General features: G+C 44.7%; 2 protein-coding genes and 1 pseudogene across 3 annotated transcripts; 1 reads left to right on the forward strand and 2 right to left on the reverse strand.

Moving 5' to 3' along the window:
- LOC129816113 (signal-induced proliferation-associated 1-like protein 3) lies at positions 1 to 9,461 on the forward strand. Its single transcript, XM_055870270.1, has 8 exons — positions 1 to 266; positions 1,148 to 1,562; positions 2,019 to 2,429; positions 2,729 to 2,894; positions 3,488 to 3,716; positions 3,857 to 3,983; positions 4,240 to 4,318; positions 4,441 to 9,461. The coding sequence occupies exons 2-8, from the start codon at positions 1,207 to 1,209 to the stop codon at positions 4,597 to 4,599; spliced, it is 1,527 nt and encodes a 508-aa protein (XP_055726245.1). The 5' UTR covers positions 1 to 266; positions 1,148 to 1,206; the 3' UTR covers positions 4,600 to 9,461.
- Positions 7,898 to 22,503, reverse strand: LOC129816130 (meiosis initiator protein-like). Of its 2 annotated transcripts, XR_008753529.1 has the most exons (3): positions 22,288 to 22,503; positions 10,163 to 10,252; positions 7,898 to 10,047 (listed from the first exon to the last, which is right to left on the reverse strand). XR_008753529.1 is itself a non-coding variant. In XM_055870326.1 (2 exons), exons 1-2 carry the CDS (start codon positions 10,303 to 10,305, stop codon positions 9,915 to 9,917), a joined length of 276 nt encoding a protein of 91 aa, XP_055726301.1. In that variant the 5' UTR covers positions 10,306 to 10,728; the 3' UTR covers positions 7,898 to 9,914. The 2 variants fall into 2 exon arrangements, 1 of the variants encoding a protein (XP_055726301.1); XM_055870326.1 differs by lacking the exon at positions 22,288 to 22,503 and having other exon boundaries at positions 10,163 to 10,728.
- Positions 22,504 to 22,554: 51 nt separating this feature from the next.
- LOC129866935 (uncharacterized) lies at positions 22,555 to 24,936 on the reverse strand (annotated as a pseudogene).
- Between the last annotated feature and the right edge of the window lie 4 nt (positions 24,937 to 24,940).

A 24,940-nucleotide genomic window follows, 5' to 3' on the forward strand; every position in this document is an offset into this window, starting at 1 on the left:
ATGGGATGCTCAAGAGGGGGAATTGTAGGAAGATGCAGGAACGACCACATGCAATCACAAATTGATTAAAGTTGGACAATTCAATAAAATTCTTGAAAAACGAATAGGTTGCTAGACAGAGAAGGATATTAAAAACAGCTGCTAGTTTGTCAGGAAAAATATGAAATTCTATGGGAGCTTGTGTGACACACACACACACAGTGGACAGAGGCTGAGAGCACTGTGAGTTTAGGATATGTGAACTGGCTCATTGACACTGAAGAGAGGTAAGTATTCTGTTTTTCCTCTACAAGTTATTCCCTGATTTCTCTGGAATGTGATTTAGCATATGCAGATGATGGCTAAGAAATTGTATTATTGTCTGCTGTCAACAACAGAACGTCAGTGGTGACTGATAACATAGTCTAAGTACTTATTAACAGGAGTTATCCAGCTGTTTTGTGAGTGGTCATGATTGACGGATGCTTTTGGAAATTTTGCTGATGGTCTTGACCACAGACAGATAGCCTGCTGTAGTTGTTATGTGCTGGCATTATGCCTGTAGGCACTAACCTGTAGGGGTTAGCCGAGACACTTTTGCAACAATAACGTTTTACAACCTGTTCTCTAAAGATGACCGGAAGAATGGTCACTGATTTGGTTGATACATGCATTATGATTGGGATGTTAAAATTTATTGATATTAATGGAATAAGGTCTTGCAGAAAAAATCAATTGATGACATTTCATGAATAAATTCCTTCAACATTAATTTCTTCAATCTGTGCTATTCAGAGCAACCCAGAGCTCCGAATCCCAGTGCAGCACAATGCAGCTATGTGTTAACAAGGAGAGCATTGACCACACTCACATTAACAATCAGCCCTCTATTCCTCAGGGCCAGAGCATATAGCGCGTGCCTCTTCTAGGCTGGCTCTGGACAGTCCCTCCTCTTATATAGTGAAGCCTTAGCTCAGCTAAACCAGGCAACATGTTTTGCTCGTGTTAGGGCTGAACAAGGGTGCCTAGTACTACCACACATGCTTACGCATTTCTCTATCCCTAATTCTCAGTTTTACATTTTCAAGCCAGTCTGGTCATCCATTCTCCCATAGCTGCCATTGAACATACCAACCATCACCTCTGTCCAACACACTCTATTTCTCAGGTGGAGTTGCTGTGCTCCCCCCCCCCCCCCCCCCCCCCAGCAGTGACACTCTCTCCGCCATGGCCTCCTGTATCACTGCCCACAAGGGCTGGTTTGGTGAGAGGGGGGTTCACCAGGGGGTTGGGCTGGACATCCTCTTCAGTGGCAGGGACTTTGACACACCAGATCTGTACTCCCCAAATGACACTAAACAACCTCAGGAGGCCAAGTCACATTATGCCTGTCCCAGGGCCCCCCAGAGGTCCCTGCATGGCTGGGGCACATACAGCCCCCCTCCACAGAGATTCAGCCCCAGCACTGAGAGCAGAGGGGGGGCATCCTCTTCTGCCAGGCCTGTCTCCCTCAACCAGTGCCAGGGCTACCACGCCCACACCCTGCCCCTGCCCCGCAGAGCCCTGGCTGTCTTCAGACCCAGGTGAGTAACAGACAGGGGGAGTAAGGGAGTGAGGGAGGGACACCTGGTGGGTAAGACACCTGGCGGGAGTGAGAGCCAGGAAGTTGGGCAAAAAGGGAGGGAGGAAAGGGACACACAGGTGAGAGACAGGCATAGTGAGACAGAGACCATAGTGGGAGGGACCCTGGTATAGATTGATGTGTGTAATGATACCCACATGGGGGGACCACCACCATCGTGTGACACATAACTGTTACATACAACCACACTGGGTGGGGCATCGGGTTAGCAATAAATGATTGGATTAATGCTTGGATAATCTCAATAATGTCGACATTTCTCTATCCGTCCCATGTGCGAGTTTGCACATCTGCACTGTGTGTGCATTTCTTTGGTGTGTTTGTTTGTACTGCTGTGTGTGTCTATGTTTGTGCTGTACCGGTGGTTCTGATATGTGTGTGTTTGTTTTGCCTGCAGTGTCTACAGCAGCCCTCAGGGATATAAGACTACCACAGTGGACAAACCTCCCATGCTTAGAGCCACTATCAGATCCCGCCCCTCGGACCCTAACCAGTCTGGCCGACAGCAGAGCCAGCACCAGAGCCAGGACCCGCACCAGAGTCAGCCTTTCCAGCACCAGCAGCAGCCCAGACCAAACCAGCAGCAGCACCAGCCAAGCCTCAGCCCCAAGCTTCTCTACCAGCCAAGCCTAAGCCCCAAGCTTCTCTACCAACCAAGCCTTCGTCCCAAGCCGGTCTACCAGCCAAGCCTCAGTCCCACTCTTCCTGTCTATAGGAGACTCACAACCTGGCAGCACAAGGACAACACCAACACAGACGGCAACACCATCAAGACCAACAACAGCTCTCACAGTAACAGTATCAAGAGGTGAGTTTGAGCTTAAGAGAGAGAGAGAGAGAACGTTATTCTATATTATTTCAGTTATTATTATTTCAGTTATTGCAGTTCTATAGTGCATGTATCAAGTACTTACTTCATTCATGTGTAATTCATTGATTTGTAATTTGATTCTAGTTCTATAATGTTTAGAGAAAAGGCTATGTGATCTGAGTTGACAAAGGAAGGTTCCAAGAAAATGTATATTGAGTTGATCCAAACAGGATTTGCAGCGTGTTGAGATAGATTATTAATTACTGAGTAATTGTGCGGTACCACTCTGTAATCAGAGAGGTGGACATAACGTCCCAGAACGTGTTTGGTCAGCCACGTGTCCTGGCCTCGCTGCGGGGACCTCCCTCTCCGCGACAGACCCGCAAGACAACAAATCTAGAGGAGGAGCTGAGGAGGCTCATCATAATGGACAACACATCAGAGGACTCAGGGAGGGATGCAGTGAGTTAAGACCACAACACACATCATAGAGGCACAGGTGTTGAATATTGCTCTAACATACTCAAATTCAATATGAGTACGAACCTTACAAATGTGATTTTCCTGTGTTTTATATATATTTCCACACTATGAAGTTGGAATAATACTGTGAAATTGTGAAAATTATGATAATGCCCTTTTAGTGTATGAGCTGTTTGAAAAAAATGCTTGAAAAGACCGCTTGAAATTGACATTTCAGCCTGTCTTGTGGGACGGAGTTTTGGCCTGCCTGGTGACATCATAAGTGACCAATAAGAAAGAGAGTTCCAAACCTCTCTGTCAATAACAGGTAGTTTTCAGTTTTTCCATTCCCACTCAGACCAGTCCCAGACAGTCCTACCAAAATTCTTGTATGAGAAATTGCTCTTTGCTAAGAAGCTATTTTCATTTTATTTTGACAATTTCAATTGAAAACAATTACAGTAAGGTACTTAATTGTTACCCAGAAATTATTTGATATTAAGATAAAACAGCTGCATTGAACCTTTAAAGTTCAAAATTATGTCCATGTACACATTTAACTGACCACAGCTCATTTTGCTTCTGTTCCCTAGTACTGCCGTCATAGCCTCTCTACAGAGATCAGTCTAGGCAGTGGTCCCATGGACTATAGTCTGGCCTGTTCCCCAGTGACTGACTGCTCAGAGTTGGCAGGGCTGGAGGACCTGTCTGCCTCTGAGCTGTCCCTGACAGAGGGCTGGGACTCTGGGCACATCCCCCTACCGGACCCTGCAGGGAGCCTGAAGTGGAGCAACCTGGTCAACACTGCCAAGGCCTATGAGGGTATGTGTGCAAGAAGCATGTACATGTGCCTGAACTTGCCTATGAATGCTTGTGAGATGCATGGCATTTAAGTATAAATGAGAATATGCAGGGATTTTTGTGATATCAGTGTATGGTGCATTTATTTTTCATGTTTGTAGCACAGAGGACAGTGGAGCCCATTCCCCCCAGTAAGCCCATGAAGCATGGATCAAAGGGTGGACCCACGGCTTGCACACCCAATTACTACCCTCCTCAGGACTACAATTTCCAGCCTGCAATAAGAAGGTACTGTACACACATTATCTCCCCCTATGGTTCCATTCCCTTTACTGTGTGGACATACACACATAATGGCTCTACTCTGACTTAATGAAACTGTGGGTCCAGTAAGATCTGGCTATTCATTCTCAAAGGCACATGGGAATAGTATGGAGTGTGCCATTATGGAGTTGTACATTTTAATTCACCTTCTGCACATAATTTTTTTCCCTCATGAAGCTTGTGTTGAAGTTATTCTGTATTAACAAGATGTTCTCTAAAGTGAAGTGCCCAGTGATCTGTCTGATAGACTTCACGACCTGGAGGTGCTGCTGAGACACTTGGAGAGCAACCTGGAGAAGGTGAGACATTTCTACCTCAGATACACATTCATCATTAAATCCATGTGTTGACCACCTCAGCATCTCTTTTTAAATAACCCCAATGACCTCTCTCTCTCTTTGTCTCTCTCTGTGATGGTCAGGAGAAGCAGGACAGGATAGCCCTGATGGGGGAAGTGACGATTCTGAGGGAGACCAACCAGCGCCTGTGGGAGGAGTCTCTTTCATCCAATGAAAAGCTCTGTAAACTCAGCCTGTTGTTCAACGTGGCCCCAGGAATGGTGCCTAGAGAGAGAGAATGACCAACAACACTAAGAGGAGAGAGGGATAACTTGAACAGAGGGGTGGAGGACTGTCTGCAAAATGTGATCAGAGAACGAGGATATATGAACTTAGCAAAAAAAGAAACGTCCTCTTACTGTCAACTGTGTTTATTTTCAGAAAAATTAACGTGTAAATATTTGTATGAACATAACATGATTCAACAACTGAGACATAAACTGAACAAGTTCCACAGACATGTGACTAACAGAAATTGAATAATGTGTCCTTGAACAAAGGGGGGGGTCAAAATCAAAAGTAAGTCAGTATCTGGTGTGGCCACCAGCTGCATTAAGTACTGCAGTGCATCTCCTCCTCATGGACTGCACCAGATTTGACAGTTCTTGTTTCGAGACGTTACCACACTCTTCCACCAAGGCACTGCAAGTTCCCGAACATTTCTGAGGGTAATGACCCTCGCCCTCACCCTCCAATCCAACAGGTCCCAGACGTGCTCAATGGGATTGAGATCCGTGCTCGTCGCTGGCCATGGCAGAACACTGACATTCCTGTCTTGCAAGAAATCACGCATTGTCATGCTGGAGGGTCATGTCAGGGTGAGCTTGCAGGAAGGGTACCACAGGAGGGAGGAGGATGTTTTCCCTGTAACGCACAGCGTTGAGATTGCCTGCAATGACAAAATCTCTGTCCGATGACGCTGTGACACACCGCCCCCAGACCATGACGGACCCTCCACCTACAAATCGATCCCTCTCCAGAGTACCGGCTTCGATGTAAAGCTCATTCCTTCGACGATAAATGCGAATCCAACCATCAACCCTGGTGAGACAAACCGTGACTCGTCAGTGAAGAGCACTTTTTGCCAGTCCTGTCTGGTCCAGCGATGGTGGGTTTGTGCCAATAGGCGATATTGTTGCTGGTGATGTCTGGTGAGGACCTGCCTTACAACAGGCCTACAAGCCCTCAGTCCAGCCTCTCTCAGCCTATTGCGGACAGTCTGAGCACTGATGGAGGTATTGTGCGTTCCTGGTGTAACTCGGGCAGTTGTTGTTGCCATCCTGTACCTGTCCCACAGGTGTGAGGTTCGGATATACCGATCCTGTGCAGGTGTTTTTACACGTGGTCTGCCACTGCGAGGATGATCAGCTGTCCGTCCTGTCTCCCTGTAGCGCTGTCTTAGGCGTCTCACAGTACGGACATTGCAATTTATTTCCCTGGCCACATCTGCAGTCCTCATGCCTCCTTGCAGCATGCCTAAGGCACGTTCACGCAGATGAGCAGGGATCCTGGGCATCTTTCTTTTGGTGTTTTTCAGAGAAAGGCCTCTTTAGTGTCCTACGTTTTCATAACTGTGACCTTAATTGGCTACCGTCTGTAAGCTGTTAGTGTCTTAACGACCGTTCCACAGGTGCATGTTCATTAATTGTTTATGGTTCATTGAACAAGCTTGGGAAACAGTGTTTAAACGCTCTACAATGAAGATCTGTGAAGTTATTTGAATTTTTTTAATTAGCTTTGAAAGACAGGGTCCTGAAAAAGGGCTGTTTCTTTTTTTGCTGAGTTTATATACAAATATATATATACAGGGGCCTCCCGGGTGGCGCAGTGGTCTAGGGCACTGCATCGCAGTGTTAACTGCGCCACCAGAGTCTCTGGGTTCGCCCCCAGACTCTGTCGCAGCCGGCCGTGACCGGGAGGTCCGTGGGGCGACGCACAATTGGGCTAGCGTCGTCCGGGTTAGGGAGGGTTTGGCCGGTAGGGATTTCCTTGTCTCATGCGCTCCAGCGACTCCTGTGGCGGGCTGGGCGCAGTGCGCGCTAACCAAGGGGGCCAGGTGCACAGTGTTTCCTCCGACACATTGGTGCGGCTGGCTTCCGGGTTGGAGGCGCGCTGTGTTAAAGAAGCAGTGCGGCTTGGTTGGGTTGTGCCTCGGAGGACGCATGGCTTTCGACCTTCGTCTCTCCCGAGCCCGTATGGGAGTTGTAGCGATGAGACAAGATAGTAATTACTAGCGATTGGATACCACGAAAATTGGGGAGAAAAGGGGATAAAAAAAAGAATAAAAAAATAAAAAAAATAAAAAAATATATATATATACAGTACCAGTCAAAAGTTTGGACACACCTACTCTTTTCAGGGTTTTTCTTTATTTTTACTATTTTCTACATCGTAGAATAATAGTGAAGACATCAGAACTATGAATAACACATATGGAATAATGTAGTAACTAAAAAAGTGTTAAACTAATCAAAATATACACTGCTCAAAAAAATAAAGGGAACACTTAAACAACACAATGTAACTCCAAGTCAATCACACTTCTGTGAAATCAAACTGTCCACTTAGGAAGCAACACTGATTGACAATAAATTTCACATGCTGTTGTGCAAATGGAATAGACAAAAGGTGGAAATTATAGGCAATTAGCAAGACACCCCCAAAAAAGGAGTGATTCTGCAGGTGGTGACCACAGACCACTTCTCAGTTCCTATGCTTCCTGGCTGATGTTTTGGTCACTTTTGAATGCTGGCGGTGCTCTCACTCTAGTGGTAGCATGAGACGGAGTCTACAACCCACACAAGTGGCTCAGGTAGTGCAGTTCATCCAGGATGGCACATCAATGCGAGCTGTGGCAAAAAGGTTTGCTGTGTCTGTCAGCGTAGTGTCCAGAGCATGGAGGCGCTACCAGGAGACAGGCCAGTACATCAGGAGACGTGGAGGAGGCCGTAGGAGGGCAACAACCCAGCAGCAGGACCGCTACCTCCACCTTTGTGCAAGGAGGTGCACATTTGTGGCCTGCTGGAGGTCCTTTTGCAGGGCGCTGGCAGTGCACCTCCTTGCACAAAGGCGGAGGTAGCGGTCCTGCTGCTGGGTTGTTGCCCTCCTACGGCCTCCTCCACGTCTCCTGATGTACTGGCCTGTCTCCTGGTAGCGCCTCCATGCTCTGGACACTACGCTGACAGACACAGCAAACCTTTTTGCCACAGCTCGCATTGATGTGCCATCCTGGATGAACTGCACTACCTGAGCCACTTGTGTGGGTTGTAGACTCCGTCTCATGCTACCACTAGAGTGAGAGCACCGCCAGCATTCAAAAGTGACCAAAACATCAGCCAGGAAGCATAGGAACTGAGAAGTGGTCTGTGGTCACCACCTGCAGAATCACTCCTGTTTTGGGGGGTGTCTTGCTAATTGCCTATAATTTCCACCTTTTGTCTATTCCATTTGCACAACAGCATGTGAAATTTATTGTCAATCAGTGTTGCTTCCTAAGTGGACAGTTTGATTTCACAGAAGTGTGATTGACTTGGAGTTACATTGTGTTGTTTAAGTGTTCTCTTTATTTTTTTGAGCAGTGTATTTTATACTTGAGAATCTTCAAAGTAGCTACCCTTTGCCTTGATGACAGCTTTGCACACTCTTGGTATTCTCTCAACCAGCTTCACCTGGTGACTACCAAATTGAATTACCAGCACTGTGAATATACTTTTATCTGAGATGCCCAAAGTCAAGTAATAATAACTTCTCAAAGACTACTAAGTATACTTAGTTTGAGGGCACAGTGGCCTTGACTTTAGATTATGAAAAACTGAGTTATAACAATGTGATTTTTACAAAGAATTAATGTTAATAATCTAAAATACTATATTGTGGGGTATTTAAAATAAATGTTAACTCGTCTCAAATAACTCAACAAAGTAGTAATAACAATTTAAGAACTTTTATTTACAGACCATACACTATATGACCAAAAGTATGTGGACACCCCTTCAAATGAGTGGATTCGGCTATTTCGGCCACACCCATTGCTGACAGGTGTATAAAATCGAGCACACAGCCATGCAATCTCCATAGACAAACATTGGCAGAATGGCCCCTACTGAAGATCTCAGTGACTTTCAACGTGGCACCGTCATAGGATGTCACCTTTCCACAAAGTCAGTTTGTAAAATTTCTGCCCTGCTAGAGCCCTTGTCAACTGTAAGTGCTGTTTTTGTGAAGTTGAAATGTCTTGGCACAACAACGACTCAGCTGCGAAGTAGTAGGCCACACAAGCTCACAGAATGGGACCGCTGAGTGCTGAAGCGCGTAAAAATCGTCTCTCCTCGGGTGGTTTGTTGAGATCAGTGTGGAAGAACTTGACTGGCCTGCGCAGAGCCCTGACCTCAACCCCATCGAACACCTTTGGGATGCTCTAGTGGCTGAATGGAAGCAAGTCCCTGCAGCAATATTCCAACATCTAGAGGAAAGCCTTCCCAGAAGACTGGAGGTTGTTATAGCAGCAAAGGGGGACCAACTCCATATTCATTCCCATGATTTTGGAATTAGATATTTGACGAACAGGTGTCCACAGACTTTTGGTCATATAGTGTATTCACATCAGTAAAGAAAAACATTCAAATGCTTAATGAATTGTCCTTTCTCCGCTCATAATTACTTTAACTATATTGTCGGCTGTTTGCAGGTGGGGGACTGCAAAGTGATACTAGAATAGCTAACATGTTATTTTCATTAATTCTAGTAGAAATGTATGTCCTGGTAATATTACATTTAAGGTGAAATCCTGCATCTTGATTGTAAATTCCTATATAAAGAAAATGCTCTTGGCCCAAATCAATGCCAGTTACTAGAATAGGTAACATTACCACATACTTTGTCCATGTAGAGTATAAACATATTTTGACACCATGCATAGAAACACTTCAGCAAACTTCAATTCTCAATTTGAATAACTAAATACAACAGTAAGACTTCAGTTCTTACCTGCCTGGTAAAAAAATACTTTACACAATGTGTAATATAGAAACACAGACCTAACACATATATTCATAAATGCAATGTGTATAAATAGGTAATAAATACATCTCAGTCCATGGTGCAAGTGATTGTTTTGTGCTACATACTGTGTAGTCTGGAATTTATTTGGTCCTTTGCATTATGATCATAAATACAGAGTGATGAAATAAATGTCAGAATGACATGACTAGTAAAACACTGCCTTGGCATTATAACCCATGGGAAGACCTCACTTTATGTAAATAGAAAACTCCCAAGTAAAAATGTAATCAATGATATCTGTAAAATCAAGTTTGAACATTTTGTATAAATACATTTCAACTTGAAGTAGAAAACAATAAGTAACAGTTAAAATGTGGTGTGCAAGACAGAGATGAAGTGTCTGCATTTGAAAATATAATTGAATCTCCAACGAACTCCATAATTAACTCATACAGTAAGACTCTTAAATAAACAGTGTTTATTTGAATATGGACACAGATATAAATATGGACATCCAATGCTAGATGCATATGGTCAGTGTCAGGAGGTAGCTTCTCTAGGAGCCTCCTCTGGCTGCAGCACGTGGAGGGGGCTGGGTACAGTCCTCTTCCTCGCTGTCTTCCTCTCCCTTCACCAACTCACTCCTCACGTTACGGTTCTGCTGGCGGCTGAAGCGACGAGCCTTCAGACTGAGAGAGATAAAGCGAACACACATTCCTCTAAAGAAACTGATGAAGCACATCCTCTCATTACCAAACTACAATATCAGAGTACAGAGACTAACACAGTGAGAGGGATACTGACCAGTAGACACGTCTCTCCTGCTTGAGCATGACGTGCCACAGGCTGGCCAGCTCCTTGGTGACCACAGTAGACGGAGTGCGAGGGTGAGTGCTGTTCAGAGACATGGCAGCCATCTTAGTTATAGACACAGAGGTAGAGAACATCCAGCTGAAACACAGGGTTATGGGGGCTAAAGGAGTTACTCATCAGAGGTAGGTCTTCCTGTTGATGCGGCAGAACATGATAAAGCCATTGACACACTTCTTCTTTAGAGGTGGAGGGACTTGAGGGTGAAACCTGGTGGAGGCGTTGCAACTGCACCGGCGTCCTGTGCTGCTGGTCTTCGACTTCAGAGGGACTAGTTGTTGCTTGGGGGTCCAGGTGATGTCCCCCTCCTCCCCCGGGGAGGACTGCCACCCTCCGTCATGCCTCACCACAGCTTCACCCTCCGACAGCTAGGCGGAACAGTGGTCATGTACCTAACATAATTTCAAATCAAATTTTATTAGTCACATGCTCTAAACACAACAGGTGTAGTAGACATTACAGTGAAATGCTTACTTACGAGCCCCTAACCAACAATGCAGTTTTAAAAAATACGGATAAGAATAAGAAATAAAAGTAACAAGTAATTAAAGAGCAGCAGAAAGATAACAGCAGCGAGACTATATACAGGGAGGTACCGGTACAAAGTCAATGTGCGGGGGCACTGGTTAGTTGAGGTAATATGTACATGTAGGTAGAGTTATTAAAGTGACTATGCATAGATGATAACAACAGAGCGGTGTAAAGGGGGGGGGGGGGGGGGGGGGGGGTCAAAGCAAATAGTCTGGGTAGCCATTTGTTTAGATGTGCAGAGACTTATGGCTTGGGGATAGAAGCTGTTTAAAAGCCTCTTGGTCCTAGACTTGGCGCTCCAGTACCGCTTGCTGTGCGGTAGCAGAGAGAACAGTCTATAACTAGGGTGGCTGGAGTCTTTGACAATTGTTAGGGCCTTCCCCTGACAACGCCTGGTATAGAGGTCCTGGATGGCAGGAAGCTTGGCCCCAGTGATGTAGTGGGTCGTTCACACTACCCTCTGCCTTGCCGTCGGAGGCAGAGCAGTTGCCATATCAGGCAGTGATGCAACCAGTCAGGATGCTCTTGATGGTGCAGCTGTAGAACCTCTTGAGGATCTGAGGACCCATAAAACATATTTTCAGTCTACTGAGGGGGAATTGGTTTTGTCGTGCCCTCTTCACGACTGTCTTGGTGTGCTTGGACCATGTTAGTTTGTTGGTCATGTAGACACCACAGAACTTGAAGCTCTCAACCTGCTCCACTGCAGCCCCGTCGATGAGAATGGGGGCCTGCTCGGTCCTCTTTTTCCTGTAGTCCACAATCACCTCCTTTGTCTTGATCATGTTGAGGGATAGGTTGTTGTCCTGGCACCACACGGCCAGGTCTCTGACCTCCTCCCTATAGGCTGTCTCGCTGTTGTTGGTGATCAGGCCTACCACTGTTGTGTCATCGGAAAACTTAATGATGGTGCCTGGCCGTGCAGTCATGAGTGAACAGGGAGCACAGGAGGGAACTGAGCATGCACCCCTGAGGGGCCCGGTGTTGAGGATCAGCGTGGCGGATGTGTTGTTACCTACTCTTACCACCTGTGGGCGGCCCGTCAAGAAGTCCAGGATCCAGTTGCAAAGGGAGGTATTTAGTCCCAGGGTCCTTAGCTTATTGACGAGCTTTGAGGGCACTATGGTGTTTAGAGGATTCTAAACAGCTTCTACCCCCAAGCCATAAGACTCCTGAACATTTAATCAAATGGCAACCCAGACTATTTGCATTCCCCCCCCCCCCCCCTTTACACCGCTGCAACTCTCTGTTGTTATCATATATGCATAGTCACTTTAATAACTCTACCCACTTCTACAGTTGAAGTCGGAAGTTTACATACACTTAGGTTGGAGTCATTAAAAAGCGTTTTCAACAATTCCACAAATTTCTTGTTAACAAACTATAGTTTTGGCAAATCGGTTAGGACATCTACTTTGTGCATGACACAAGTAATTTTTCCAACAATTGTTTCCAGATTATTTCACTTATAATTCACTGTATCACAATTCCAGTGGGTCAGAAGTTTACATACACTAAGTTGACTGTGACTTTAAACAGCTTGGGAAAATCCAGAAAATTATGTCATGGCTTTAGAAGCTTCTGACAGGCTAATTGACATAATTTGAGTCAATTAGAGGTGTACTTGTGGATGTATTTTAAGGCCTACCTTCAAACTCACTGCCACTTTGCTTGACATCATTGGAAATTCAAAAGAAATTAGCCAAGACCCCAGAAAAAAATGGTAGACCTCCACAAGTCTGGTTCATCCTTGGGAGCAATTTCCAAATGCCTGAAGGTACCACGTTCATCTGCACAAACAATAGTACACAAGTATAAACACCATGGGACCACGCAGCTGTCATACCGCTCAGGAAGGAGACGCGTTCTGTCTCCTAGAGATGAATGTACTTGGGTGCGAAAAATGCAAATCAATCCCAAAACAACAGCAAAGGACCTTGTGAAAATGCTGGAGGAAACAGGTACAAAAGTAACTATGTTCACAGTAAAACGAGTCCTATATCGACATACCCTGAAAGGCCGCTCAGCAAGGAAGAAGCCACTGCTCCAAAACCGCCATAAAAAAGACAGACTACGGTTTGCAACTACACATGGGAGCAAAGATCATATTTTTTGTAGAAATGTCCTCTGGTCTGATGAAACAAAAATATAACTGTTTGGCCATAATGACCATAGTTATGTTTGGAGGAAAAAGGGGGAGGCTTGCAAGCCGAAGAGCACCATACCAACCGTGAAGCACGGGGGTGGCAGCATCATGTTGTGGGGGTGCTTTTCTGCAGGATGGACTGGTGCACTTCACAAAATAGATGGCATCATGAGGCAGGAAAATGATGTGGATATATTGAAGCAACATCTCAAGACATCAGTCAGGAAGTTAAAGCTTGGTGGCAAATGGCTCTTCCAAATGGACAACACCCCAAGCATACTTCCAAAGTTGTGGCAAAATGGCTTAAGGACAACAAAGTCAAGGTATTGGAGTGGCCATCACAAAGCCCTGACCTCAATCCCATAGAGAATTTGTGGGCAGAACTGAAAAGGAGTGTGTGAGCAAGGAGGCCTACAAACCTGACTCCGAAATTCACCCAACTTATTGTGGGACGCTTGTAGAAGGCTACCCGAAACGTTTGACCCAAGTTAAGCGATTTAAAGGCAATGCTACCAAATACTAATTAAGTTTATGTAAACTTCTGACCCACTGGTAATGTGATGAAAGAAATAGCTGAAATAAATCATTCTCTCTACTATTATTCTGACATTTCACATTCTTAAAATTAAGTGGTGATCCTAACTGACCCAAGACAGGACATTTTTACTAGGATTTAAATGCCAGGAATTGTGAAAAACTGAGTTTAAAGGTGTTTGTAAACTTCCGACTTCAACTGTACATATTACCTCAACTAACCGGTGCCCCACGCACATTGACTCTGTACCTGTACCCCCTGTATATAGTCTCGCTATTGTTATTTTACCGCTGCTCTTAAACTACTTGTTACTTTTATTTCTTATTCATACCTGTATTATTATTTATTTTTTAACTGCATTGTTGGTTAGGGGTTCGTAAGTAAGCATTTCACTGTAAGGTCTACCTACACCTGTTGTATTCGGAGCATGTGACTAATAAAATTTGATTTGTTGAACGCTGAGCTGTAGTCAATGAATAGCATTCTCACATAGGTGTTCCTTTTGTCCTGGTGGGAAAGGGCAGTGTGGATTGCAATAGAGATTGCATCATCTGTGGATCTGTTGGGGCGGTATGCAAATTGGAGTGTGTCTAGGGTTTCTGGGATAATGGTGTTGATGTGAGCCATGACCAGCCTTTCAAAACACTTTCTGGCTACAGACGTGAGTGCTACGTGTCGGTAGTAATTTAGGCAGGTGTAACGTTCGTTGTCTGAAGATGAGGAATCATCGGACCAAAGCGCAGCGTGGTAAGTGTTCATGTTAATTTATTAAAACAGAACACTAAACAAAATAACAAAGAGAATGAAACGAAACGAAACAGTCCTGTCTGGTACAGATGTAACCGATGTGAAATGGCTATCTAGTTAGCGGTGGTGCGCGCTAATAGCCTTTCAATCGGTGATGTCACTTGCTCTGAGACCTTGAAGTAGTGGTTCTCCTTGCTTTGCAAGGGCCGCGGCTTTTGTGGAGCGATGGGTAACGATGCTTCGTGGATGACTGTTGTTGATGTGTGCAGAGGGTTCCTGGTTGGCGCCCGGCTCGGGGCGAGGGGACGGACGAAAGTTGAACTGTTACATTGGTGCCGTGACCCGGATCACTGGTTGCTGCGGAAAAGGAGGAGGTCGAAAGGGGGGTGAGTGTAACGGATGTGAAATGGCTAGCTAGTTAGCGGTGGTGCGCGCTAATAGTCATTCAATCGGTGACGTCACTTGCTCTGAGACCTTGAAGTAGTAGTTCCCCTTGCTCTGCAAGGGCCGCGGCTTTTGTGGAGCGATGGGCAACGACGCTTCGTGGGTGACTGTTGTTGATGTGTGCAGAGGGTCCCTGGTTCGCGCCCGGGGCGAGGGGGCGGTCTAAAGTTATACTGTTAGATTGATGCTGTTGACCCGGATCACTGTTTGCTGCGGAAAAGGAGGAGGTCGAAAGGGAGGTGAATGTAACCAATGTGAAATGACTATCTAGTTAGCGGTGGTGCGCGCTAATAGCCTTTCAATCGGTGACGTCACTTGCTCTGAGACCTTGAAGTAGTGGTTCTCCTTGCTCTGCAAGGGCCGCGGCTTTTGTGGAGCGATGGGTAACAATGCTTCGTGGGTGACTGTTGTTGATGTGTGCAGAGGGTCCCTGGTTCTCGCCCGGGGCGAGGGAACGGACGAAAGTTGAACTGTTACACAGACACAAAGACAGAAAACAACTACCCACAAAACACAGGTGGGAAAAGGTTTCCTAAGTATGGTTCTCAATCAGAGACAACGATAGACAGCTGCCTCTGATTGAGAACCACACCCGGCCAAACACACAGAAATAAAAAACATAGAACACAAAACATAGAATGCCCACCCCAACTCACGCCCTGACCAAACCAAAATAGAGACATAAAAAGGATCTCTAAGGTCAGGGCTTGACAGCAGGTTACCTTAGTGTTCTTGGGCACAGGGACTGTGGTGGTGTGCTTGAAACATGTTGGTATTACAGACTCAGACAGGGAGAGGTTAAAAATCTCAGTGAAGACACTTGGTTGGCCAGTTGGTCAAAGCATGCTCAGAGTACACGTCCTGGTAATCCATCTGGCCCCGCGGCCTTGTGAATGTTAACCTGTTTAATTACTCACATTGGCTGCGGAGAGCATGATCAGTCTTCCAGAACAGCTGGTGCTCTCATGCATGTTTCAGTTTTATTTGCCTTGAAGCGAGCATAGAAGTAGTTTAGCTTGTCTGGTAGGCTCGTGTCACTGGGCAGGTCTTGGCTGTGCTTCCCTTTGTAGTCTATAATGGTTTGCAAGCCCTGCCACATCCAACGAGCATCAGAGCTGGTGTAGTACGATTCGATCTTAGTCCTGTATTGATGCTTTGCCTGTTTGATGGTTCGTCTGAGGGTATAGCGGGATTTCTTATAAGCTTCCCGGTTAGAGTCCCACTCTTTGAAAGCGGCAGCTCTAGCCTTAGCTCAATCCGCCGCCCCTTGTCTTACCAGACGCCGCTGTTCTATCCTGCCGGCACAGCATATAACCAGCCAGCTGTATGTTCATAGTGTCGTCATTCAGCCACGACTCCGTGAAGCATAAGATAATACAGTTTTGAATGTCCCGTTGGTAGTTCAATCTTCCGCCTAGGTCATATATTTTATTCTCCAAAGATTGCACGTTTACTAGCAGAATGGAAGGAAGTGGAGGTTTATTTGATCGCCTACGAATTCTCAGAAGGCAGCTCGCCCTCTGGCCCCTTTTTCTCTGCCTCCTCTTCACGCAAATCACGGGGATCTGGGCCTGTTCCCGAGAAAGCAGTATATTGTTTGCGTCGGTCTTCTCAGACTCGTTAAAGGAGAAAAAGGATTCTGCAAGTCCGTGGTGAGTAATCGCAGTCCTGATACCCAGTACCCAGAAGTTATTTTCGGTCATACGAGACGGTAGCGGCAACATTATGTACAAAATAAGTTAAAAAATAAGTTAAAACAACACAAATAAACAAACAAAAAAACTATCGGTTGGGGACATGTAAAACGTCAGCCTTCTTCTCCGGCGTCATACTATACACTCAACATTTGTGTTGTGAAAACATGATTCTGTGAGGCGTACCAAGTCAGTGGGGTCATGGCGGGGCAAGCGGGACACTTTCGTGTGGGTTGTTTTAGGGGTGACCCAAACATCCTTCGAATAGCACTGTAAAAAGATGTGTTGGCTCTTGGCTATGTTTCACTCTCTCCCTCTCTGTCTCTCTCCCTTGCACCAGGAACTGTAGATGATTAAAATCTGATGGAATCCTTCCAAATGAGTTAAAGCCAGCTTTTACAGACTGCACTGCTTGGTAGACTGCACACTACAGCGAGCTTCCCTTAATCTATTTGAAGTCAGACACTTCAAATGCACTTCAATGGTTAGGAACCAATATAAACAGGCAGTTAGGAAAGCAAAGGCTAGCTTTTTCAAACATAAATTTGCATCCTGTAGCAAAAACTCCAAAAAGTTCTGGGACACTGTAAAGTCCATGGAGAATAAGAGCACCTCCTCCCAGCTGCCCACTGCACTGAGGCTAGGAAACACTGTCACCACCGATAAATCCACGATAATTGAGAATTTCAATAAGCATTTTTCTACGGCTGGCCATGCTTTCCACCTGGCTACCCTTACCCCGGTCAACAGCCCTGCACCCCCCACAGCAACTTTCCCAAGCCTCCCCCATTTCTCCTTCACCAAAATCCAGATAGCTGATGTTCTGAAAGAGATGCAAAATCTGGATCCCTACAAATCAGTTGGCTAGACAATCGGGACCCTCTCTTTCTAAAATTATCCGCTGAAATTGTTGCAACCCCTATTACTAGCCTGTTCAACCTCTCTTTCGTATCGTCTGAGATCCTCAAAGATTGGAAAGCTGCCGCAGTCATCCCCCTCTTCAAAGGGGGAGACACTCTAGACCCAAACTGCTACAGACCTATATCTATCCTACCCTGCCTTTCTAAGGTCTTCGAAAGCCAAGTTAACAAACAGATCACCGACCATTTCGAATCCCACCGTACCTTCTCCACTATGCAATCTGGTTTCCGAGCTGGTCATGGGTGCACCTCAGCCACGCTCAAGGTCCTAAACGATATCATAACGGCCATTGATAAGAGACGATACTGTGTAGCTGTATTCATTGACCTGGCCAAGGCTTCCGACAATCACCACATTCTTATCGACAAGACTCAACAGCCTTGGTTTCTCAAATGACTGCCTCGCCTGGTTCACCAACTACTTCTCAGACAGAGTTCAGTGTGTCAAATCGGAGGGCCTTTTGTCCGGACATCTGGCAGTCTCTATGGGGGTGCCACAGGGTTCAATTCTCAGGCCGACTCTTTTCTCTGTATACATCAATGATGTCGCTCTTGCTGCTGGTGATTCTCTGATCCACCTTTACGCAGATGACACCATTCTGTATACATCTGGCCCTTCTTTGGACACTGTGTTAAACCTCCAAACGAGCTTCAATGCCATACAACTCTCCTTCCGTGGCCTCCAACTGCTCTTAAATGCAAGTAAAACTAAATGCATGCTCTTCAACCGATCGCTGCCCGCACCTGTCCGCCCGTCCAGCATCACTTCTCTGGACGGTTCTGACTTAGAATATGTGGACAACTACACATACCTAGGTGTCTGGTCAGACTGTAAACTCTCCTTCCAGACTCACATTAAGCATCTCCAATCCAAAATTAAATCTAGAATCGGCTTCCTATTTCGCAACAAAGCATCCTTCACTTATGCTGCCAAACTTACCCTCATAAAACGGACTATCCTGCAGATCCTTGACTTCCTTGATGTCATTTACAAAATAGCCTCCAACACTTTACTCAGCAAATTGGATACAGTCTATCACAGTGCCATCCGTTTTGTCACCAAAGCCCCATATACAGTGGGGCAAAAAAGTATTTAGTCAGCCACCAATTGTGCAAGTTCTCCCACTTAAAAAGATGAGGCCTGTAATTTTCATCATAGGTGCACTTCGGTACATAGGTACACTTCAACTATGACAGACAAAATTAGAAAAAAAAATCCAGAAAATCACATTGTAGGATTTTTTATGAATTTATTTGCAAATTATGGTGGAAAATAAATATTTGGTCACCTACAAACAAGCAAGATTTCTGGCTCTCACAGACCTGTAACTTCTTCTTTAAGAGGCTCCTCTGTCCTCCACTCGTTACCTGTATTAATGGCACCTGTTTGAACTTGTTATCAGACACCTGTCCACAACCTCAAACAGTCACACTCCAAACTCCACTATGGCCAAGACCAAAGAGCTGTCAAAGGACACCAGAAACAAAATTGTAGACCTGCACCAGGCTGGGAAGACTGAATCTGCAATAGGTAAGCAGCTTGGTTTGAAGAAATCAACTGTGGGAGCAATTATTAGGAAATGGAAGACATACAAGACCACTGATAATCTCCCTCGATCTGGGGCCCCACGCAAGATCTCACCCCGTGGGGTCAAAATGATCACAAGAACGGTGAGCAAAAATCCCAGAACCACACGGCGGGACCTAGTGAATGACCTGCAGAGAGCTGAGACCAAAGTAACAAAGCCTACCATCAGTAACACACTACGCCACCAGGGACTCAAATCCTGCAGTGCCAGACGTGTCCCCCTGCTTAAGCCAGTACATGTCCAGGCCCGTCGAGGTTTGCTAGAGAGCATTTGGATGATCCAGAAGAAGATTGGGAGAATGTCATATGGTCAGATGAAGCCAAAATAGAACTTTTTGGTAAAAACTCAACTCAAGTTGCATTCAAAGAACACCATACCTACTGTGAAGCATGGGGGTGGAAACATCATGCTTTGGGGCTGTTTTTCTGCAAAGGGACCAGGACGACTGATCCGTGTAAAGGAAAGAATGAATGGGGCCATGTATCGTGAGATTTTGAGTGAAAACCTCCTTCCATCAGCAAGGGCATTGAAGATGAAACTCGGCTGGGTCTTTCAGCATGACAATGATCCCAAACACACCGCCCGGGCAACGAAGGAGTGGCTTCGTAAGAAGCATTTCAAGGTCCTGGAGTGGCCTAGCCAGTCTCCAGATCTCAACCCCATAGAAAATGTTTGGAGGGAGTTGAAAGTCCGTGTTGCCCAGCAACAGCCCCAAAACATCACTGCTCTAGAGGAGATCTGCATGGAGGAATGGGCCAAAATACCAGCAACAGTGTGTGAAAACCTTGTGAAGACTTACAGAAAACGTTTGACCTCTGTCATTGCCAACAAAGGGTATACAACAAAGTATTGAGATAAACTTTTGTTATTGACCAAATACTTATTTTCCACCATAATTTGCAAATAAATTCATTAAAAATCCTACAATGTGATTTTCTGGATTTTTTTTCTCATTTTGTCTGTCATAGTTGAAGTGTACCTATGATGAAAATTACAGGCCTCTCTCATCTTTTTAAGTGGGAGAACTTGCACAATTGGTGGCTGACTAAATACTTTTTTGCCCCACTGTACTACCCACCTCTGCGACCTGTATGCTCTCGTTGGCTGGCCCTCGCTTCATATTCATCGCCAAACCCACTGGCTCCAGGTAATCTATAAGTCTCTGCTAGGTAAAGCCCCACCTTATCTCAGCTCACTGGTCACCATAGCAGCATCCACGCGTAGCACGCGCTCCAGCAGGTATATTTCACTGGTCACCCCCAAAGCCAATTCCTCCTTTGGCCGCCTTTCCTTACAGTTCTCTGCTGCCAATGACTGGAACTAATTGCAAAAATCACTGAAGCTGGAGACTCATATCTCCCTCACTAACTTTAAGCCCCAGCTGTCAGAGCAGCTCACAGATCATTGCACCTGTACATAGCCCATATGTAAATAGCCCATCCAACTACCTCATCCCCATACTGTTATTTTTTTATATATATTTTTTTCTCCTTTGCATCCCAGTATCTCTACTTGCACATTCGTCTTCTGCACATCTATCACTCCAGTGTTTAATAGCTAAATTGTAATTATTTCACCACTATGGCCTATTTATTGCCTTACCTCCCTTATCTTACCTCATTTGCACACACCGTACATAGACTTTCTCTATTGTGTTGTTGACTGTATGTTTGTTTATTCCATGTGTAACTCTGTGTTGTTGTTTGTGTCACACTGCTTTGCTTTATCTTGGCCAGGTCGCAGTTGTAAATGAGAACTTGTTTTCAACTAGCCTACCTGGTTAAATAAAGGTTAAAAAAAGACAAACAAATGGCAAGCAGGGTCTCATATGTACTAGAGGTCGACCGATTATGATTTTTCAACGCCGATACCGATTATTGGAGGACCAAAAAAAGCCGATACCAATTAATCGGACGGTTTTTATATATATATTTGTAATAATGACAATTACAACAATACTGAATGAACAATGAACACTTTTATTTTAACTTAATATAATACATAAATAAAAACTATTTAGTCTCAAATAAATAATGAAACATGTTCAATTTGGTTTAAAAAACGCAAAAACCCAGTGTTGGAGAAGAAAGTAAAAGTGCAATATGTGCCGTGTAAAAAAGCTAACGTTTAAATTCCTTGCTCAGAACATGAGAACATATGAAAGCTGGTGATTCTTTTTAACACAAGTCTTCAATATTCCCAGTTAAGAAGTTTTAGGTTGTAGTTATTATAGGAATTATGATGCGTTGACTATTTCTCTCTGTACCATATGTATTTCATATGCCTTTGACTATTGGATGTTCGTATAGGCACTTTAGTATTGCCAGCCTAATCTCGGGAGTTGATAGGCTTGAAGTCATAAACAGCGCAATGCTTGAAGCACAGCGAAGAGCTGCTGGCAAATGCAGGAAAGTGCTGTTTGAATGAATGCTTACGAGACTGCTGCTGCCTACCACCGCTCAGTCAGACTGCTCTATCAAATCATAGACTTAATTCTAATATAATAAACACAGAGAAATACGAGCCTTTTGTCATTAATATGGTCAAATCCGGAAACTATAATTTGGGGATTTTTTAAAATTTTATTTCAGTGAAATACGTAACCGTTCCGTATTTTATCGAACGAGTGGCAACCCTAAGTCTAAATATTGCTGTTACATTGCACAACCTTCAATGTTATGTCATAATTTTATAACATTCTGGCCAAATAATTACGGTTTTATTAGGAAGAAATGGTCTTCACACAGTTCGCAACGAGCCAGGCGACCCAAACTGCTGCATATACCCTGAGTCTGCTTGCACTGAACGCAAGAGAAGTGACACAATTTCCCTAGTTAATATTGCCTGCTAACATGAATTTATTTTAACTAAATATGCAGGTTTAAAAATATATACTTCTGTGTATTGATTTTAAGAAAGGCATTGATGTTTATGGTTAGGTACATTTGTGCAACGATTGTGCTTTTTCGCGAATGCACTTTTGTTAAATCATCACCCGTTTGGCGAAGTTGAAGTAGGCTGTGATTCGATGACAAATTAACACACACCGCATTGATTATATGCAACGTAGGACAAGCTAGTTGACCTAGTAATATCATCAAGTATGTGTAGTTAACTAGTGATTATGTGAAGATTGATTGTTTTTACAAGATAAGTTTAATGCTTGCTAGAAACTTATCTTGGCTCCTTGCAGCCACAAGGTCCTTTTGATGCTGCACTCACGTAACAGGTGGTCAGCTTGCCACGCAGTCTCCTCGTGGATTGACGTCCAAAAAGTCATAATTGACGTCCAAAAAGGCCGATTACAGATTGTTATGAAAACTTGTAATCGGCCCCAATTAATCGGTCAACCTCTAATGCGTACCCAATAACATAAAGCAGCAACACCCTGGTCACTAAGGATAAGGTTCAAACAGCTTAATATTGAGCGTGTGATGTTAATAAAAGTGTTACCCTGGAGCTCCTCCTTGCCTTCAGGCAGCAGGCAGTGGCTGAGACCCCGGGCAGGGGACGTGAGGAGGGATGGGCTGAGGTTCAGACTGTCTCCAGTCCTAAACAGAGGCAGCAGGGTGGGGCATTGGGGTGTAGCAGCAGGGCTTAGGCAGGGCTCCCTTTTCCTTCCCATGGGTGGGATAACACCAAGCATGCGGTCCTCCAGGAAAAGTGATCCTGACCTGAACACACACATATGGGTTGAAAACACATGCAATAATACTATACTTAGTAATAATGTAAAAAACAGGCATGAATGCCAGCGACTACAGGGATGTAAACCCACCCAGTAGGAGAGTGCGGTAGTAGGAGACTGCTCTCACTGCCGGTGCGGTCCTCACAGACAGAGCAGTGGCCTACCTGTGTTGGAGATGGAGTCCACAGAGTCCCACTGCTCCCTAGGGAAGACATATAGAGAGGCATTGACTCATGTACATTTGTCCTAAACATACCTGTCCTGTATATCCCTGAAACCTCTGAGGACCCTCCAGTCTAACTCACCCTCCAGAAGCGTGCTCAAGGGAAGCAGCTGATTGAGACTGAAGCCTGAATCCAGGGAACTCGGCTGGGAGTCGCTGTCATACACACTAGACTGGACACTAGACTATCACTAGACTGGAGCTCTGACCAATCAGAATGCACTCCCCACATGGGGACAGACACACCCTTCTCCTCTGGGTCATCTATTTTTCCATTGGCTACAGCTTTGTACAATCTCCTTCTTTTCATCTGAAGCTCTGCCTTAACATCTGAGTAAAGCAAACAGAAAATCAACATCCTGGTTAGTGTGATGTTATTACGCACAAAACTACAGTTTGTAATCATATTTGATGTAATTAACAGAACAACTCTCGTCACTTCACAATAGTCTTTAACTGTGTTGAACATAATGTCATGGGAAGTTGGGGGAGAGGTGTGGGGCTGGTACCTGAGGTGGGGGCAGGTCTCTTGTGGGAACGACTGCAGACATACTTGCGTTTGGCCTTTAGATTGTGAGGGGGAGTACAGGGCTCAGAGGGGGTGTTCTCTTCACTCTCAGAACCTGTGCATGCACACACACACACACACACACACACACACAGTGTAAATGCATTGATATGAAACTCAAGCACATAGTCTGTACTTGTCTTGATGCTTGGGTGGGGTGGTACCTGTGTCGGGTTCCTGCTTAGGGATGCATTGGGGGGGCAAGCGGCACTGCAGGGTCTGGATCCTACTCTGAAGAAAGTCAAAATAGCGCAGCATGTGGACCAGAGTCTCCTTCTGAACATAGATTAGAGGAGAGACATCACACACAGAAACACCCACCCACACAATGTAACCGTACTGAATTCAGGCAAAGACATGCACCCACATACTGTCTATATAAACGGATACAAAGACTCGTACAGAGAATCCATGAATACAAATAAATCAAGAACGTCAGTGCATAAACCTTGGTGAGTCTTCGGCCATTCCTAGGCTCAGATATGGGCAGGAGGCCTGCAATCTCTTTCAGACTGTTACTGAAGCATGTGCTCCAGTCCAGCTGATCCTTACTGTAAGATACGTTACTCATTTTTTAGCTACAGTAAATAATTCTCATAATCTCATTCAAGCCTCGTTTCTAATTATTTTTTGACAGTGACATGCAACAGGCCATTTTAGAAGCTAAAACTACCTTTTCCAGCGAGTCTCGTCCCTGCCTGCGGGTCCTGGTGCCATTGCTCAAATCTGCCACAGGGGGAGTCAAATATGCACGATTACCGTTCACAGTCCCATACAAAGTAACGTTAGCTTGCTAGCTAGCTGAAGTTTGCCATCTCTCAGTCTAGCTAACGTTACTGGTTTTAAATTCACGCCTTTTACCAAATATTACTTTTACTTTTATATGCTTTGCCTCTTCCTCATCTGCTTTAACTAAAATATCTTAACGTAACTACGTTTGAGCTAACGTTAATTCTATAGCAAAATCGATATAGCTAGCTAGCCAGCTAACGTTAGCTGAGTACTCATTTTTTTTGATAGTGAGCGGACGAGCAGAGATAAGCAAGCGAAATATAAATTACAATTATTGATATTTTTATTTAGTAGCTAATATCTGTGGACTTAATTGTTAGTGTTAATTTTCCGGCCAATCACTTACCAGGCAGAAGTTTAGCAGTGAAGGAAATTGTGCCTATCTTTCTCTATTTATCAAATAATTTTACTCTAGCCATCTAGTCCTAGTCATATCACCAAATTGGCAATAAAAAAATACCAATCCCTTTGCAGGAGGCTAGACACAGACCTATTTTAGCGAGTACATTGAATGTTCTAAGATTTTTAGGAAATATATTGGATTTGAACATTACCATGTGGAAATGTGGCCTACTTGATTAACCAATCAGTTGTTTGGTTCAATCATTTATTCAACAATGTACAATTATACAGATATTGATAGAACAATACACATATAAAGATATATTTTGGGGGCTAATGTGGGATTCTTTTATTTGTTTAAATCTAGCCTGTTGTCTTTTCAGAATGTATTCCAAAAACACTACGCCACTTTTCCAGTATTTGAATTTTCTCCATCGATTGTAAACCTAAACCTTTTCGCGCACGACAATTTTCACAGCAGGTACCGGTCTGA

The sequence above is a fragment of the Salvelinus fontinalis genome, chromosome 2, assembly GCF_029448725.1.
Source record: "Salvelinus fontinalis isolate EN_2023a chromosome 2, ASM2944872v1, whole genome shotgun sequence".
Taxonomy (NCBI): domain Eukaryota; kingdom Metazoa; phylum Chordata; class Actinopteri; order Salmoniformes; family Salmonidae; genus Salvelinus; species Salvelinus fontinalis.